The 19,880-nt window shown below is 45.3% G+C and overlaps 1 protein-coding gene across 4 annotated transcripts in view; it reads left to right on the forward strand.

The window, feature by feature from the left end:
• The first annotated feature begins 1,148 nt into the window (after window positions 1-1,148).
• Window positions 1,149-19,880, forward strand: part of STUM (stum, mechanosensory transduction mediator homolog) — a 44,729-nt gene continuing 25,997 nt past the window's right edge. For all 4 annotated transcript variants that reach the window (XM_040612219.1, XM_040612218.1, XM_040612221.1 and 1 more), the window contains exon 1: window positions 1,149-1,412. In XM_040612219.1, the coding sequence (XP_040468153.1) occupies window positions 1,226-1,412 (187 nt within the window). In that variant the 5' untranslated portion in view covers window positions 1,149-1,225. The remainder of the gene's footprint in view (window positions 1,413-19,880) is intronic.

Below are 19,880 nucleotides of genomic sequence, written 5' to 3' on the forward strand. Positions count from 1 at the left end.
CCTGTGGTTTTAAGGTTCAGAATGCAGCTATTAGAAAATTTTAAATCCCTATAATCTAGTAACAGGATTTTGCATCCGCGTCATTCAGTTTACCTAACTTTTTCATTGTACTAACTTAATTGTACTAATTGGTACAGAAATTGATTAAACTGTTGAATCATGTATTTGTCAGGTGGCATTCCAGTGGCATATATAGTACTTCAGGATTTTGTACTGTGATCTAAATTCCTAGCAGGAATTCCTCATCAAAAATGCAGCTTTGAAACGGACAGTAAGACACTGTGTACCCTCTATCTCTTATGCAAAAATCTTGTATGTGTGACACACATTTTATACCAGGATTAATGCCTTTAATATCTTCCCTGTTTTCTCTACAGAACCCGACCTGCAATGACCAGCCTCATTATCACTTTTAGCTACAGGCACGTTCAAGCTTTATCACCATTTCACTCACTAAACTGTCCCGAACAGCAATTGCCAGCCCTACGAAAGCCGATTTCATCTAGTGGCACTGATGTGAATTAAGATACATTTTTACAGTGTCCCAAACTGCGATTAGCTTCTCAGGGGCGCATTTTTCTTTCCTCTCCCTCCTAATTCTGGTGGCTCTCCTCCCTCACGGCTGGGTTTTTCAGACAACAAATGAGTGTGGGTTTAATTTACACCTTTCCTCGCACCTTCGGAGCGCAGCTATTTAAAAACCCGCACACTGCACCGCGTCTCCGCTCCTTCCTATCGAGATGGCTGTTCCCCACCCCGCAGAGCCAACCGCACGGCCGCCGGGCCCGCTGCTCACGGCGGGTGCCCCGGCACCTCAGCGCGCCCGCCGCGGAGCGGGCGGGCACACACGGCCCGGCCTGCGCCCCCCGCCGCTTACCGCCGAGCTGGCCACGTTCGGTGCGGGCCCGGTGCGGAGGGGAGCGGGGTTGCGTGAGGGGGCGGCGGGGCCGGCAGCCCTGACAGCCGGGGGTGAGGCGGCGGGGCGGGGAGGCGGCAGGGGGCACCTCTGACGGACGCTGCCCGCCGGGCGAGGGGCGGGGGGAGCGGCGCGGCGGGGCCGCCTGCAGCGCGGCCGGCGGGGCGGGAGCCGGCCAGGGGCGGGGGGAGGGGAGGGGTCCGCGCGCGGGGGGCGCGCCAGGCGGGGCCGCGCGGCGGCGGGAGCGCGCGCGGCGGCAGCTGGGAGCCCGCCGGGGGCACCGTCAGGCACGGCCGCGCCGCGCCGGCCATGGAGCCCTTCCCCAAGGAGGGCGAGAGCGCGGCGGCCGCGGAGCCCAGCCGGGGCGCTGCCCCCTCCAGCGGGGTGGTGGTGCAGGTCCGGGAGAAGAAGGGCCCCCTGCGTGCCGCCATCCCCTACATGCCGTTCCCCGTGGCTGTCATCTGCCTCTTCCTCAACACCTTCGTGCCGGGGCTGGGTAAGGCGCTCCGCAGCCCCGGGCGCGGCGGGAGGGCGGCCGCCGCCGTACATCGGGTGCGGGGTGTGTGTGTGGGGGTTCTTACACGGCGGGGGGCTGCGGAGTGAGCGCTCCTCACCTGCCGCCGCTTGACGCGCCTGTGCGGGGATGCCGGACCCCGCTGCGGCGGCAACTTTCCCCGACGGCGTCGCGGGGAGGGAGCCGGCCAGCGCCGCCGCCCTGGCGGAAAGTTTGGCGGCGGGACCGGGGCGGCGCCTCCGCCGCGGGGTCCCGGCCTGGCGGGCAGCCGTCGGGGCAGCGGCCGCCCGTCCGTCCCTTGGGGCGGCGGCCGCGCACTGTCGCGGCGATGGGGGCTCCGTGGTGTCCCTCGGGGTGACCCGTTTTCCTCGGACAGCGGCGGGGAGCGGTGCAGGGGCACCCGCCCGCGTCCCCGGGGGGATGCCGCTGCGGGGCTCAGGGGGCAGAGGCCGGTCCCCGGGGGCTGAGCAGCCCCGCGCTTCCCGACCGTCCCGCTCCCTCCGGGCGGGGCACGGCCCCACGCTGGGAATCGTGTGGTCTGGGGCAGGGCTCCAGCTGTCGGGGCTCTTGCGAAGTGGGGTCGTAGTAGAGGACCGAGGCACACAGCCGCCACATCACTCACCAGCGAAGGCGAGCTTCCCGAGCCCGGCTTCCCGAGTTTCCCGAAGGAGATCCCTCAAAAAGGTTGGTCCCGCCCCGCTGCTCTAAGGAACCGATGTCCGGATCCACAGTTCCCTCAGCGTGAAGTCCCTAGTGAGCGACTCGGGAAACGCATCCCTAAGCCGTGGCTGTCACCCCATCTGTAGTTCCCTTTCCTCCTTTTTAATTAGGAAATGCTTACTGCACCTGGAGCCCAGAGTCCGGACACTGTAGAGGCACCTGGAACACAAGGCCAAATACCAGTGTTGTAGCTGCAAACAAGGAAAACAAGCACATTTAAAAAACCAAAACCCATTAGTCTCTCGTAGTCCATTCCTGGCCACCATTTCTCTACTATGGCCACTGCAGAAGCCGCCTTTGTGATATGGGAGTATCTCCTAGCTTGCCCTGGGTATCTCCTAGCTTGCCCTGCTTGTCAGGAGCTACTGCCTTGCCCTTAACTGCTTCATGTGTTTCGGGTGGCTTAATTCTTTAATGAAGCTGAAGTTCTTCTGATTAAAGTATTACCTAAGTCTGAGTGGTATACTTGTGTGCAGTTTTTACAAGCCATTGCTATTCCAGTGTGTTTGCTTTGAATCTATGGATGTATTCTAGAGGAAAACTTCCGCCTTTTGAAATACCTCAGGATTTTCCTGTGTAAGGAATGGCATTGGTGTATGTGCTTCCAGATGTAATGCTGCATGCTCAGGTGTGTTGTTCTCACAGCCCTTGTATGCAAGCCCTCTGAAGAACCTGGAGTGATGAATCAAACAGAAACTCTCCAGTTGAGTGCTTTCAGGGGGTTTGAGGTTATTGTTATTTAGCACTTAATTTCCCACCGTCTTCAGAGAGAGATGTTCAAAGCCAGAGCTTTCAAAGTGAATGTCATTTTCCGTTGGTGTTGAAGACGCTACATCTTCACTGTAGGTGTACAAGAAAAAAACTGACTTACCATGCCCTTTTCCTCATTTGAATGATCTTATGCTTCATACTGTGCACACTAGAAAACAGTGTTCTTCCTTCATCCTAGGAGAGTAGATCCCCATAAGCCATCTTCATGCCAGAATTGGCTTGAGGTGTGGTCATCTGCCCGGAGCTCTTCTCAGGCTGCTGCTGTGGGGCTGCTGGAGGTAGCAGTGTTGTGCCTTCCCTGTCGGTAGAGTGACAGCCAATAGCGCATCCTTTCTGAAGGCTCCCAGCCCATGCTGGCCTGAAAGCTTGAGAGTTGAATCTAGACTTTGCAGCCACATTAGTTGTGTTATCATTGACTAGCTGGACCAGCTCAAAATGGTTTTAATTCTATTTTTGTTTCTTTTTTTAACAGGCGGAGTTTGTTTTTTTTTTTTTCTTGTTTTCCATTTCATGCGCTGATTTCAGCAGTGCATTCTGGCTGGCTGTACTACTGTTCCTCCTGATCTCCTGATGCAAAAGTAGCAAAGCAAGCTGCAAATTAAAAGACATCCTTCTATGTGGCATTCTTACAGACTGGCAAAAAGCATTGTTTTGGAGATGCATCCTAAAGTCTCTGTATGCAAAGCATAGCGCTTAGTCTGCACGTAAATGAACCATTCTCTTAATGAAGTTGCTAATACTGTGTGCGTTTTAATAGAAAATTTACTCTGAGATAATATACCCAGCTAGAATATAGCTATTTACAATCTCGGCCATATCCTGTCGTATATCACATAGCCCATACACAAGGGGAAAGAGGAGGAACACAGATCTACTAGCAGGAATAGTCAGAGTAAAAAGAGCTCTTGTGTCATTGTTGCATTTCAGCCGTCTCGATGAACTGAGGAACACTTGTAAAAGAAATTGTATTTGTGATGGTGTGAAGTATTCACAACTAGGATGTGAGCCTGTTCCCAGTGAAGTAAATAGCAAAATTCCCATCAGTTCCTGTAGTCCAGATTTATAACATGTTAAATTGATGTCCCACGGGCTTGCTGTATACTTTGCCTGCTTAGGTGGAGAGTGACTGCGTTTAGGTGGTAATGGTCGTTCTCTATTTTTCAGTCCCTGAGTTCATTCCTCATCTGTTTGGCACATAGTTGTCATTCATGTGTAGACTCTGCAGTGCAATTACGGTGAAGGGTCAGAAGCCACTGGAATAGACAGGAAAATGGGCTACACTGAGTAAACCAAGTGTTCCACTGCTTGGAGACCTGGGCACCCGAGGTGTTCGTTAGTGCCCAATGCTTCACACCAGTGGTAGCTAAATAGAACTTGCAATCTGTTGCAGGCTACCGAATACTCAGACAGGCTCTCATCATGTGAAAGCCTCTACTTTTTTAAGGTAAATTATATTTCCTATGTTACGGAAGTCATGTATGAGGGTGAAATCTGACGATTTTGAACATCCAGTTTATTTTTCCTTTATGCTATTTATGTTTTGCAGTAGTACTCTATTTGGATGAGAGAAGTAACACTTTGTTTATAGTCAGTTTATTTTTTTCAGTTGGTTAATTTTCAGGGTTTTATGTAGTAACACAGAACTGCAGGTTTTAAGATGCATTGTAAACTGTTTTAATTACTCTTTGCATATATGTTACAAAAGACTCACAGGAAATTTTTCATACCCAGGGGATATGTTAACTTGTGCCTTGCCAAAACTTAAAATTCAGACCAAATAAAACCCAGGAAAGCTTGAGTAGTCCATCTACTTGTAATCTGTTTTGCAGAACAGCCTTGAAATTGCACACTGCTTCCTTTCACTGTGATAGATGCAAACACTTGGAGATGTACTGGATCAGAATTTTCCATGGTCCTATGTGGTCTTCCCCGTCTGCATGTGATAGGGCTGAGCTGTAACCAAGGTGTCCCTGCCTTAGGTTCATAAAAGTAGCAGATAGTATGAAAGGGAGAAGAGGGAGCTGGTGTTGTCAGTGAGTGCTTTAGCAAAAGCCATCATGCGGTTGGCTACCAGCGTTCCAGCTCTGTCACAGGCACCCTGTGCCACAGACGCTGTAACCTCTGGTTTGGCTTAGGGCTTCTGGAATAGACTCTGAAGCCTCGGGGCCAAATCGTGCTGTGATGAGCTCTGGAGAATGGAAGATGATGACACCAGCAGAGCTAAATGGTGGCGTCACCTCTCTTTTTCAGTTCCCGCAGGACTGAGCAGTGTGCACCTCCAGCCGGTACGTGCTGCAGATGGCAATTGAGAGGAGGGGCTGGCCATGCCCTTTAGCTGGCAGACTGTGTTCTCCTGGAGCTGCCGTGTGCCAGTCAGCGTGGGAGAAGATCTGGCTCCTTGTCATTCCCTGAGCTGATACATGGGAATCTTGCCCTCCTTCCTACCAGTTTTTCCCTCCCTCGACATCACGTGTGTGGGAGGGGGGAAACAAAGGGGGAGAACTTGAAGGAAGTGTGAGAAGTGAGTGGAATTATCTGAAAGTATGAGGTATTCTCCAAGATTAATCCCTCTTGTCAGAAAGGGGGTGGACTTTTGGATCACAGCCTGAATTATGCATGTATACTATTTTAATGCAGGGAGTAATTGAAATACATAACATAAAATTATGTTAGTGCAAGGTGGGAGAGCAGCCACCCATGTGCCATGAAATAGCTGGTGGAGGAGATCAGGAGCGAACAGCCTCTCCCAGGCAGGTAAAGAAGGGATGATTCCCAGCCCGCTGAACTTTCTTCTGCCATGGTGTACAGCTCTCCTGTTCCTGGGTGTGTCAGCTCTTCTGCCATCTCTTTAGTCAGCTTCAGTCTTGATAGAGTTCAAGGGCCAGACCTTCAGCAGTGTAAATATGGCTTTAATGCTTAATTCGTAAAGCCCAGCGTCTGCAGAAGGCTCTCATTAGAAGCCGTGGCACTCTTCAGTAGAATGAGCTCTCCAAAGAGCTGAATAGAAGCGCATAACACAACACTCGGGAAAGTTGCAGGGATGAGAGCTGCATAAATTATCAATATCAGTTTCATTTTTGTTCTTGGAATGGTAAATAGATGCTTCAAGCAAATATCCCTTGCCTTCTTTATTGGAACAAAGATTTTAAAGGAAAAAACCCGCATTTTCTTATCTACAGTAGGACAAATATTGCAGAAAAGAAATTGGGGCTTTCAAACATCCGTGCATTAAAAATCTCAAACTTGCTTTGGCAGTCATGATCCTTTTTAATATTTTTTTTTCCCTATGGATGTGCATATCAATGAATCTGGGTGATTTACAAGCTCATTTGTGGAAAACAAAGGTTTTTCAAGAGTTTATATGAATTCTTGTTTGTGAACTTTATTGCTGGAATTCTTTAGCTAATGTGTCCTTTCAGCCTCTGATGTATAGACCCCTGGTAGTCTGCAGAAACAAGCTATTTGTTCTTGAGAGCATAATTAAACAAAGCAAACCTATTTTCAGCAGGCTTCAGTCTGTTGGCTTTTGTGTTTTCCACTGAAAAGATCAGGAAGTTCTTTATGGTAACTTCTTCATCTGCTTGTGCAATGTGGGAAAGGAGACCTGTGATGAACTGTGTGCGTCCAGGTTCCTGCTCCATTGCTGGCAGCAGTGGTGTCAGCTGTGCTGTAGATGCTGCTCATGGTAAGGTGAAGTTGGGCAGAACAACAACTGCAGGTTTCTGCTGCTGCAGGTCCTGTTCTTGTCAGTATGGAGAAGGCCATTGATTTACTCTTTTTTTTTTTTTTTTTTTTAAAAAAACAAAACACAACAACACACCAAAACAGTTTTAAGTGAGACTTCTAAATGTCTTATATAACTAACTTGGCTGATCATATTGAACAGTCACTCAGCGATCTTGCCAGCACAAGGTAGTCTGGAGTATTTCTGTGCCATGAAGTGTCTGGACCATCTAGAATGACAAACAAGCTTGGAAAACTCAAGAGTGGTTTGCAGATAATTTGTGATCAGAATAAATGCCAAATTATTTCAAGTTTTTAGCTCCTTGGTTGAGACAACTCCAGCCTATGTATCTGATCAGCAATAAAACAGTAGGGTTTTATCTCTGCTGAGGGATCTGGCATGGCCACTCAGTTTCAATCCAGTGTCAAATAGCATACCCTGCTGTATTTTAGGAAGAAAGCTGCTTTCTGCTTTCTGGCTGTATTTTATTAGCCTGTACTTGTCTGAATGCTTAATATTTTCTTCTTCTTTCTCCCTTTCCTGTGTTTTACACTGGATGCCTTCCTTGAGTGTGGCCATTATGGCTAAGTGGATAAATATGTGTGTTCCTTCCTATTCATCCTCCTCCTATGGCCTTTGTTTTACAAACGCAGTTATGGGTGTACATGGTAGAAGCACAGCAGCACCTTGTTCTTGACTACAGTCTCTGTCACAGTCCAAATATTTAGTAGTATTTTTGTCCTTTGGTCGGCTTTTGCTCTTCACTTGTTGTAGTTGGTAGAAGTCAGCTGTTGAGCTCTACTTGGCGTTTATGACTTTTTGGTTCATTTCACTGCTAACCTAATGCTGCTGCTTTTGAATGGCTGTCAGTGCCAGACCAACTTACATGCAAACAAGTTTCTCTCCCCTCCCTCATGCCTTCTGTTTCCATCAAAATAGAAGACAAAAGAAATGGCCAGTGACGTCTTTGTTCACTGCTGTCGTTTAAGCAGATCTGTGGAGGTATTTATTACTTAACAAACACGTAAGTAGACAGGGTTTGCTCAGCATCTTGCAGTCTGATTTGTCATTTAATGCAGTTTGGACAGATGTACTTTAAGAGTGAAGGTGGGAGCAGACAGCAGAGAAGAGCTGTTAAATGGCCAAGTAAACCAACTGAATTTTAAGAAGCCTGGAGAGCTGTTCCAAATGAAGGGTGTGACATGGAGAAAAATAGAGAATCAAGCCCAGGGGAGAAACGTACATTCTCAGAGATTTGTTTGATAGGGCCAAAGAACTGGAACTTCTTGCAGCAAGGGAGAAAAGGAGTAAAAGGATTTGAAGACCGAAGTAACTTGGATGAGGAGAGTGCTTTTGACAGGTGAATTTTGGCTAGTCTGGATTGCAGGGTGAAGAGGAATTGTTCTCCTGCTCTGAATCAGTGGGTGTCAGAGATATCTACAAAGTCTTTATCAGACTTTATCAGCACCATTGCCTGCAGCAGTTCGCTGCCATTTTATCTCTGTTCCACCGTGAAAAGAGCGTTTAGGGTTTGTGGAGCTGTTCAGGATAGCCAAGGCAGGAGCGGGAAGCAGTAACCAGGTTCCTCAGGCTCCTTCTTGCCTGTCAGATCACGTGCAGCACCCTGAACACAAACACACCCGCGGGTGGCAGCAGGCGGCATAAAGCACAAAGGTGAATTTTAGAATCTCTACACAAATTTTGAATTTTGCGGAGAAACAAGTGATTGGATGATAAAGGAATTCTCAAATAGTCCCTCAGTTTGTAAAGAATGGACTAGAGTTTGCAATACATTTATGAAGACTTTCATTCAGAGGTAAGCTGGAAAGGAGAAAAGGAAGAGCGCTTTTTTGCTTATTTTCTATGAGATACAAAGTCAATCTGACATAACCTTCTGTCTTTGTACTTGTCTTCATTTTATAGCTTTACAACTTTAAAGTTACACAGTTGCAGCACTGCAGTGGATGTGTGTGGACTTGGTTGTAGCACTGTGTAAAGATGCTGGTCAATAGAGCTAGAACAGAATGGTTCAGTTGGGAGGGACCTACAGCGATCATCTTGTCCAACTGCCTGACCACTTCAGAGCTGACCAAGAGTTAAAGCATGTTGTTAAGGGCATCGTCGAAATGCCTTTTAAACACTGGCAGACTTGGGGCATCAAACACTTCTCTAGGAAGCCTAGACCACCCGCTTGGTAAAGAAATGTTTCCTAATGTCACGTCTGAACCTCCCCTGGTGCAGCTTTGAACAATTCGCATGCCTGCTATCACAGGATACCAGGAGAAGAGAGCAGCACCTCCCTCTCCACTTCCCCTCCTCAGGAAGCTGTAGAGAGCGATGAGGTCGCCCCTCAGCCTCCTTTCCTCCAAACTAGACAATCTCAGCATCCATGAGGTCGCCCCTCAGCCTCCTTTCCTCCAAACTAGACAATCCCAGCATCCATGAGGTCGCCCCTCAGCCTCCTTTCCTCCAAACTAGACAATCCCAGCATCCATGAGGTCGCCCCTCAGCCTCCTTTCCTCCAAACTAGACAATCCCAGCATCCATGAGGTCGCCCCTCAGCCTCCTTTCCTCCAAACTAGACAATCCCAGCATCCATGAGGTCACCCCTCAGCCTCCTTTCCTCCAAACTAGACAATCCCAGCATCCTCAGACACTCCTTGTAGCACAATCCTTACAGCCCATATCTGAAAGAATGTAAACTGGTTTAGAATGTTGTACCTATGCCCAGTACTTTGAATTTTACTGGTGTAAAGGTTCTGGCAATGTGGCAAACCTTACTAGCAATTAAAAACATGATCTGTGCCTTACACAACTTCTGGAAGTTACTGCTCCAGCAGCAAGGGAAGCAGAAGGGAATGCCCACCTCTGCTGCAGCTACTCCAGTTCACAGTCCAACATCTTATTTGAAACTGTAGTTAGAGCTCATTTGCCGTTCAGCTGCTGACCTGGTGCTGTTGTGGTGTGGTACACACATGAGGAAGCTGGTGTGGCAGCAATATTTCCTAGCAGAGAGCTGGAGCCAGCATCACACAGCAACCTTAGAAATCACTGAATACAAGTCAGTCCCACGAGATGACATCAGCATGGGCTCAGCATCACATGGGAAAGTAAAGTTTGTGTTGACCGAGCTTGCTTTAGAGATTCCAGGAACATGAAACCTGGACTTGCCTGTTTCTGCTGAAGATTGGGAGCTTTTTCATTAAGTGAAGGAATTAGTCAGTCTTCCCACTCTTCCCAGGATTTTTGAGCATTTATGTTAACTAGAAGCCCCAAAATGAAAATTTTCTAAGATCTTAAGAAAAATTATATGTCATTCTATCTAGTTATATGTCACTCGTTTATTTCTGATGTTGTAAACTTACTAGGTTTCATTATGTGTAGAGTCAAGGAAAAAATAAGTAGATGGAATGTGATTTGATTTACTTGCCTTGTATTTGATTTAATATATTTGATTTAAAATACTCCTTTCTACAGGTTCTTTTCTCTCTATCTTACCACTTAAAACCTGCTTGCACCCTCCTTCCTCCAGCAACCTAGTCCTTACTATAAAGGGAGTTCAAAGCTCAGTTTTGCCATTCTAAGGCAGTTACAGGCCAAACAATTTATCTACTTGACAGCCCCTCAAAAGACCTGGTAATGCACTCCTGACTCTCACAATATTTGGTGTTTCCTTAGAAGAACCCTGTCCCCTGAGGCTCTTGTTTAGGTGAGAATCTTCTGCTTTCAAGAAAAGAAAAATAATGTAACTCACAGCTTTGGAGCAGGATTTGAGGAGATGATCCTGTCTCAAAAAATATAAAAAAGCAGGATGGGACGGGGGAGAAAGAAAGAATTGCAATTTTTAAAAATCTCAGTTTTGGAAAACCTGGTTCATGACTTTTCAGCACTGGAGGATGGCAATATTATACTGAGCTTTTAAATTAAAAAGTAGATACATTGCTAACTAATTTAGAACTCTGCCAGACTAGACCAAACCATGGACACTCATGTCTTTGAGCATATGATTGTGAAATATCCAGACTAGTAAATATAGATGAGATGGTTGATGAAACTGATTGCTAATACACTAATTAAATGTTCCAGTATAAGTGTACCCAAAGGATATGTCCAGAGTGATTCATGGTCAAATCTTGCAAGAGAAAAAAGAGTGAATAAGGTCAGTAGAGGAGCTCTTGGAAACACGATCGTGTTCACTGCAGGGGTTTGACCTGTACTGCATTTCTAACTTCAGTAATAATGCTTATACAGGGAACTGTGCAGCAGACTAAGGCTGCTGTCTTTGGGAATATTAATTTAAACACATCACAGATAATAACCCAGCATCTCACCCATTTGTCTTTTATCTAGGGTGAGCTCTCAGTTTGCCACAAGCATCGATGAATATCCACACAAAACTTAAAATGCTCAGAGTTTGTGGATAATAATTTTGCTTCAGTTATAACACAAGCAAATCTATGAAGAATGCAAAGGCTACATGGTCAAATTAATCTTGAGATTGTGTTGGAAAACATTGCAATTGAACCAAATAAGAATGTTGTTTTTAAAAAGTGTTTGTACATTTTTAGGTGTTACAAGCCCTTGAAGAACTGAGATTTTAATGAAGATTAATAAACTACACTTATAATGAGCAATTGTTAAAAGTTGACGATGTTAAAAAGTTGAGTAATTTTACAAAGTATTAGTAGTGGTATTTATATGAAGTATTTTACGTGAAATAAAATAAACCCAGTGATCACATTAGTATAACACTGTCCAGCTGAAACAGTTTTTCTGTTTCAAGTTTAAAATATGTATTTATTTGTAGGCATATATCTATTACATATGCCAATACGATGAGATGAGATCTTGGGTTTACATGATTTCTTCCTTAGGTAGGTAGAAAACCATTTGTTGTATCTGTTTAAATGCATTCACAAAAGAATGGATGTTAGATTTCATAAATGGGTTTTGTTAATTTGCTATTTTTAAAGTACTTGCAAGGCCTTTTCTGTTGCCATGACAACTTGATTTCCATAAACATGATTTTTGTGTGTGTGTGTGAATATCCAACATTGGTGTTTGCTGTGCTGTTCTGGTAAAAGGAGATGGCAACTTGACACCTTAGAAATCACTATGCAGAGCGGCCTGTAGAGTCAGACCTCTTTTCACTGACTGGTCAGGACTAGGTTCTTTATAATAAGATAAAATAAGCTCTTGGAACAAGGTTCATATATTTCTTGTAAATGAGTTTGGTGGTGGTTTTTTTTTTTGTTTTTGTTTTTTTTTGTTTTTTTTTTTTAATGTCTTGCAAACACTGTTTTGGAGTCAGGAAGCTTTAAGTTTCCTTTCCTCTGAAAATTGGTTCCATGAATCTGAAGACTAAATTCTAGCTAACAGTGTGGCTGGACCTCCTTGGATCTACATATACAAAGCAGCTGTAAGGACATACAACTCTTATTGCCCTGCAACCCATTCTGGAGTTGCTGTCCTAGCGCGAGGGGTTCACAAAAGATTTAGGACTGTGAGAAAGGACTGGTCACAAACTGAGACGTTTGTGAGGTGTAGCCAGAAGAAAATACTTTTCTAGCTGCGAGATTGGCATGGTCCCCCCACACCTTCCTTCTGTCTCTGTGAAATGATTGTGACAAATCAGACCTGTATCTGAGCTCCTTTGCACCAAACCTGGTTATCAAATAAACCATTGAAAGAGTAGGTACATTGGGTTTGATGTAATTGGACAATGTAGTTAATGTAGATTCTCTGGGTTGGGCCATTAAATTATCTCTCTATCTATTTAGTTGTGAAAGCATTGCCAAGTCTTCCTGTCTGTATTACAAAAATTATGATGTTTTTTGCTGCATATCTCTGTTCCTTAGCTCTGCATCTGACAAACTGATCGATACCAGAGAAGGCTTAGCAGGGGTTTTAGAAAACAAATACTAAACATTTTTTAAAAACAGTATTTTAGACTCAGCATCACGAGTTTTTTTTCCTCCTACTGAAATTTCATTGTGGCTACAGAGAGCTGGTGGGATGGTTCCTTGTCTCATGTAAAAGAGAGAAAAGAGCACAGGAACTACGATCATTGGCAACTGTGAGTACAAAAACGCTCTCTTGTTTTCTCTTTTAAAAGCCAGAAGGTAATTTTATACATTGACTTGGCATCAGAGTACTTATTTCACTCAGTCCTGTGCTCCTCCTACACATCCCAAAAACAACATTGAGATGGATTCTCCTGGTACTCCTTTGAAGCTGACTCCTTGAGGTGATCTAACTTGCACCTTGTTTACATTGGTCAGCTGTACACGATGACCTGATTTTTGTGCCTTGAGAGCGAGCCCCTTACATCGTATGCTGCCACAGAAGGCTACCGTTCTTTTAGACCCACGCTGCGGAGACATAGATAACTGCGAAAGTTATCTTGGGCTTGAACCAAGCCACCAACCAAGTGTGGACAGAAGAATGGGCAGGACTCATGTGCAACCACCAGCCATTCTGTATAATCAACCCATCTTGAGCCAAATAACTTTTTACACACAAGGATGCCAACATGCAAATTCTCATTGCCATAGGAGTTAAGCCTCAGTATTCCCACTTGGAATGGTAGATTCAAGGCAACGCAGTTAAAAGCAGGATTTGCCTCCTTGTGCTGCGTGCAGCTGACACTTAAACCTGTGGTGCAGCCAAGGATGGAGTTTAGATCCGAGCATTAGTTCCCGGGAGCCACTCCTGCTCAGTAATTACACAGTGAATCCTTTTACTGAAGCTGTGATGAATAAATGCTAACATTCTGCCCTCAGTATTAATGACACAAGGAATAAGAGATTTTTCTTCTGTGTATTAGCTAAAATTTGGTATACATGGTACAATTGAAAATCTGGCGCTTGTGTGTATATGTTCTGCTCTCAAATCAGTGCTTTCAATCCACTAGATGTTTAGTGCTCCTTTCTGTGTGCCGAGGCAGAACAGAGAGGGGCAGAGAGGACATCCCCTTGACTCTCCAGGTCACATTGCTTGGAGCAACAGTCATTTGAACCAGTACAAAACGTTCTCATTTCAAGCTAAACCCACTCGTCAGAACTGAGAATCCATGGTGGCGCAGGGGAATCCGATGTTGAGCCTCTAGAACCATTTTGCCTCATGTCTGCTCATCATTTTTGCTGCTTTTTGTGACATGGAGCTGGCCCCTCAAGGTTGCCCCTGTGAGTAAGTGTTACTTACTGTGAAGAAGAGTTTCAGAACTGAGCCGTTACATTGCACTTAAAACCAGAGAAGACTCTTTCTAAGTTGCGGTACCAAGTAGGACACTTACTGAGAATTGTATTTCCCAAATTAGCTAGCTAGCTAAAGATCTGAAGCTGCTGCATCACAAAACTTACTCTACTTTCTCCCTTACAAATGTGGGTGTATTTTAAATATTTATGACACTTCATCATACACTAGTAAATGTTCTTTAATATATTTTGTAAAAGGAACGATACCTAAATGACATGAGGCCTTATTCCAGTGTTGACTGTGATTTAAATCTTTTCTGAGAAGTCCGCTATTTACTGGTGTGAGAAGCACTGAGTAGGTATTCGAGCAGGGTTTTACTGCATTATTATTTCAGTAGCACTGTGAAGTGCAGACTACACTCAAGTCCTCTTATGTTGCAGAAACATGAAGGAAGGATTATAAGCCACACACACAGACTGTTTGCAGTCTGAATGGAGAATTCAGAGGAGATAATCTGCTGAAGACTGTCCGGGAAGCTGGTGGCAGAACTGGCAGGAGAATCTACATGGAATTCTTGCAATTCAGTGCCTCAAATCATGCAGCCATGCCTTAGTTTCCATTAATCTCTTCCAAGGAAACGTTTTTTAATGAACTACCTCCATCACTCTTGAACTTTGTGTTTGTCAGGAAGCAAGGTGTTGTCTGTGCCAGGCATTAGTGAAAACACAGTGAGTGAGTAGGATGGACAAAAGCAGTTTGTAGTTTGGATGTGCTAGTTACTCCCTCATGGGATCATATGATCTGCTTTAGCCTGTAGCTTTCACAGACCCTTCTTGTACACACAGCGGGGACTTCAGCACGTTTTAGTTAGGACGTGGCAAAAAAAACCCAAACCAAACCCGAAAGCCAAGCAAGTACAGATGCACCCTGGAGTTGCCATTTGATAGAACACAGATTTGTACTGTGCTTTGTAGTTTAGTATTAACAGATACTTGCAGTGAGTAGGCTCTGCTGTATTCCTTTTTGTTTACACCACAATGGAGTGCTAAACAGGGCCTTACCGTGACCTTAAAATATACTATTTTAAATTATATTATTTATACAACTCTGTAGGTTGACTATGGCACAGTACAGACAATGGAAAAAGAATGGGTCCTATCCCAGAAGGTTGTGATAGAAATGTAACCACAAGAGTCAGATCCAAGTTAAAAGAAATCTTAATAAAAAACATACAATACAGTGTAATGAAAAGTATTTCCTTGAGTTGTATGTTTAAAGGCAGAGTTTTAAAGGCACAGTTGGGACTTGTTTCTTAGCAACAGGGCTCATCTGAGCCATGCAAACACTGTCATGTTGAAAAAAGATACCCTCAAGAAGAAAGGCAATATGAAAGGAGCTAGAAACATCAAATTTAGATGTCTTCCCGCTGTTGCAGGAGCATTTAATCAGCATTGCAAAGCTTTCAGGCAAAGACCAAGGTCATTTTGATAAAATGTAATGATCAGAACAAAGAACTCATCTTTACTTCTGTTTCTCAATAGGGAAAAATGGCAAAAAATAACATTTAAAAACACGTGCATTGGTATTATAGGAATATCCTAACTCATAGTTTAGGTCCTCTCTTCCCTCTGTATCCATAGCATGGCTGTATTCTACACTGAGGGCACAGGAATCCTGCAGAAGTCCTTGCTCTGTGGTACCTCATACTGTATCCAGTATTAGATATTTCAGAGGAAAATCTGTAATGAACAGAGCCAAATGCAATAACCTGCCAGCACCAAAAGCTCCTCCTAAAGGAGTCTATTAGCTAGCTGATAGACCAAAGCAGGGGGTAATTTTTTATTAGTATTATTTAGTCAAAATAGTTTAATGGCAAGTGTTCTTTTTATTGGATGTATTAAGTGGGATTCATCTACCTGTGCATTTGAATTGGTGGCTGTTACAATGTGTGGGGAGGAATTAGGCACTACCAGCGTGTGACTCATCTCTTCTCTAAAATAGGTTAAGTGAATCACACCCTCTGGGGGCCTTTTTTTTTTTACTGCAAAGGGTAGCTGGCTCAGATGGAGACACCTCCCTTGCAGATATCTGAAGTTAGGTCAGATGAAAGCTACCCATTAACTGGTTTGCAAAATAAGGTATTTGCTTTAATAGTTTCAAAATACATCACGCATTGCCCACACATCTTTCTGGATCTCAGCTTGTCCTTACAAGAACTCATAAGTCGGTCTGACCTCCATGCTGTTTCCTCATGCATATACATCTACCATGTCTCATGTAATTCATATACTTTTGAAGCTTAGACCTCCTATCTTTCTCAGGAGTCCTCAACAGAAAAACCTTTAATTTCTGTAATTACTGTCATTGCCCTTCCCTGTAGTTTTTTGCTAGCCCTTTTCCAGAGTGTATGTGTATTGGGTGTTGATAGCAAGGTTTTGGCTGCAGAGTGCTGCAGGGAAGGGGGGACACATCGGTGAGAACAGCTGGAAGAAATGTGTATTATGGAGAGCCCATGCTAAACAGGTGCTTCTGACGGGAACTGCAACTTATGGAAAACCCGTGCTAGAGCAGGTTTGTCCCAAAGGACTGCAGCCCCTGCAATGTTCAACACCAGACCAGGGGAAAAGCATCAGGAGGAAGGAGCGGCAGAGAACTGCTGTGAACTGACACCCCCACCCCATTCCTCACCTGTCCTGCACTGCTCAGAGTGGGACAGAGGTAGAGGAATCAGGAATGAAAGAGTGAAGTTGAACCTTGGGGCAAGGGGGTGTTTTAATTTGTCTGTTTCTTGCTATCCAATTTCCTCAAGTCCAGTCTGTTTGGCCTTTGACTGTAATTGGTAAATGATCTCTCTGCCTTTATCTCAACCCACAGACTTTTTAATCTTATTTTCTCCCTCTGTTCTGAGGAGGGAGAGGGGAGCGAGAGAGCGGCTGGGTGGGTGTCTGGCAGCCAGCCAAAGTCAACTCACCACAGCATGTCACTGATTTCTGTAATGCTGTTACAACCTCTTCCATAACATCCTTCCTCTAGTAATACTGTTACAAGTTCTTCCACAGCATCCCTACTCTAGTACAGTCTAAAAGTTTTGTTAGCTTTGCTGACTGTGGAACGCTTTGAGCACATGTTCCCACTACACTGCTCGTGATCATTTGGATCCCTTCCTTGAAGGATGTGCTGGATGTTCACAGTGTTCTCTATGGAATAGAAAGTATGAGGGATGTCCTTGCATGCTCCATATCAGTAGCATTGAGAGCTGCTCTATTTACTAATGGGGCTGACAGGTGAACTCAAATGAATATTGAAAATTGGCTACTGCCTCTCCTCACAGAATAACCAGGTTGGGAGGTACCTCTGGAGATCATCTAGTTCAACCCCCCACTAAAGCAGGTTCCCCTTGAGCAGGTTGCACAGTCGCATCCGGGCAGGTTTGAATGTCTCCAGAGCAGGAGACCCCACAGCCTCTCTGGGCAGCCTGTCCCAGTGTTCTGTCATCCTCAAGGTAACAAAGTTATTCCTTATGATCAGAAGGAACCTCCTGTGCTGCAGTTTGTGCTGGTTGCCCCTTGTCCTGTCGCTGGGCACCACTGAACAGAGCCTGGCCCCGTCCCCTTGACACTCGCCCTGAAGACATTTGTTTGCATCGATAAGATCCCCCTCAGCCTTCTCCAGGCTGAACAGCCCCAGCGCTCTCAGCCTTTCCTCAGCAGGGAGATGCTCCAGCCCCCTCATCATCTTCACAGCCCCCGCTGGACCCTCTCCAGTAGCTCCCCGTCTCCCTTGACCTGGGCAGCCCAGCACTGGGCACAGCACTGCAGGTGTGGCCTCACCAGGCAGAGTAGAGGGGGAGGGTCACCCCCCTCGCCCTGCTGGCCACGCTGCTCCCAATGCACCCCAGGATCCCACCGGCCTTCTTGGCCACCAGGGCACACTGCTGGCTCATGGGCAACCTGCTGCCCACCAGACTCCCAGGTCCTTCTCCGCAGAGCTGCCTCCCAGCAGGGCAGCCCCAGCCTGTACTGGTACCTGTGGTTGTTCCTCCCCAGGGGCAGGACCCTACACTTGCCTGTGTTGAACTTCATTAGGTTCCTCTCCACCCAACCCTCCTTAATTCACCCTAGCCAACCAGGATGACACCTAGTAGTAATCAATCTCTGAGTGTGATGACTAACAGAAAGGTTTCCTTCTCACTCTTCTTCTGACTTCTGGGACATTGACAACTCCATCAGAAACTTGATGGTGGCAGCTTAATCAGTTACAGCTGAAGGAACAGTGTCTTTTCTATGCTGTAGCTGGAGATAACACCACCTCACATCAAGAGATGGCAGAGGAGAACATCTACTAGTACCTCAGTTTGCTTTAACCATGGCTTTGAACTAAGGTTAAGTTTAGGAAAGCTTTGGTAAGACTTTATACTGAATCTGATTTAGGACAGACACCTTCCCTTTAGTGGACTCTGATAATTGGCTTATGACCTATGCTAAGATTAATTGCCTGGCAGCTGGCCCTGTTCAGCCTGTAAATCCTCACAGAGTTGCACAGCACAAGCACTTGGTAGTACGCTATTCAACCAGTTCTGCTAAGGTCATAAAAACCCCAGCAGATATCATTAGCACTGCTTGAACAGGAAGAAATCTAAACTATGACAGTACAGGAAAGAGACTTTTGCAGGCAAACATTCTTTAATATCCTGTAGTATCCTAATTTTCTGGTACATACAGATTGGAAGTGAAACATACTCATAATTCTATTACAGCTAAAAGCCTTGGAGGGCAGTAAGGCTAAACTAGGAAAGCCAGGATTTGATAGAGTAACCCGACAGCTCTTTCACTGACCTCAAGCATGATTTAGCCTGCAGTTCCTCAATTTCAGTGGGAATTAGGTGCCTAAGTGTTTTCAAAAACCTGTGCTTTAGCTTCTCTGCCTGCCTTCTTTTGTTTTTCAACAAGGAAGAGAACACTAGCATACATAATTACACAGACATGCACTGGGGTATCATTAGTACTTACGAAATGCTAAGATAACAGAACTAGATGAAGTGCTGCTGTTGGTCAGTACGGACATTAGGAGAGAAGTGACAGTATGTTCAAGACAGAATAAGTAGAAAGATACACACAGAGTTATTTGCATATGTTAAAAAAAATTGGAAAGATTATAAATAGTTTAGGGCCAGACGTTTGAGAAGGATAAGAACTACGCTCGTGTTCTTTCCCTGCTGAGCAGTTTGGCTCAGCTGTTAATTTCACTAACTGGAAAATAAAAAAAGCACTTTTCCAATAGACTTGTATTGCCTTAATCCCAGATCTAAAAATGTGATGTTTCACGTGGATTCCATACATGGTGCAGACTATGCCTGCCCTGCATGGTTTGCCACTCAGCTAGCAATGATGAGACTCAACTTTCCTACAGCACCAGACAGGTTCTGCTTTCTGCAGCCAGCCAAAGCATCAGCAAATGTGCCAGCACCTTCTCCCGGTACTCCCTTCTTCCTTAAAGTATTCTGTGATTTAGGGACTTCCTACCCTACAAATTGTAATTGCATCCCGGTGTTGTAGTAGCCTTTGACTGACCTTTGTTCTACGTGTATTTTGGCAAGTATTAGTTCAATTAGTAGTGAGGGGAGTTGATCACACTGTCTTTACTCTGTCCAGTCGTCTTCCTGCTCTCATCCCACCCCAGATCTGGTCTTGCTTTCTGTGAGATGGGCAAAACAAAGAGCAAGTTCCATGTGACCCATAGCTACTAGCATGGGCATTGTTTCGAAGCATCCTGCTGCCAGCCATACCATCTCTCAGGTAAGGCATGGTGAGCCTTGTGCAAAGCATCATTCCAGTTTCCAGAAGACCTAACACAATCCAGCCAAAAGACCAAACACTATCCTGGTGGCAGCTCATGTTTGCCTCCAAGCCCATGTTGCTCTCCAAGAGCAGACACAGAGTTCCTGGGGAGCATAAAGCAGCAATATTCATTCTACCTCTGCAGGAACAGGTTGGTTTTGAGGCTCTTTCTGGAAAGGGCAGGGTGGTCCACGTGTTGGG

Source organism: Falco naumanni, chromosome 12 (genome assembly GCF_017639655.2).
Source record: "Falco naumanni isolate bFalNau1 chromosome 12, bFalNau1.pat, whole genome shotgun sequence".
In the NCBI taxonomy this organism is placed as follows: Eukaryota; Metazoa; Chordata; class Aves; order Falconiformes; family Falconidae; genus Falco; species Falco naumanni.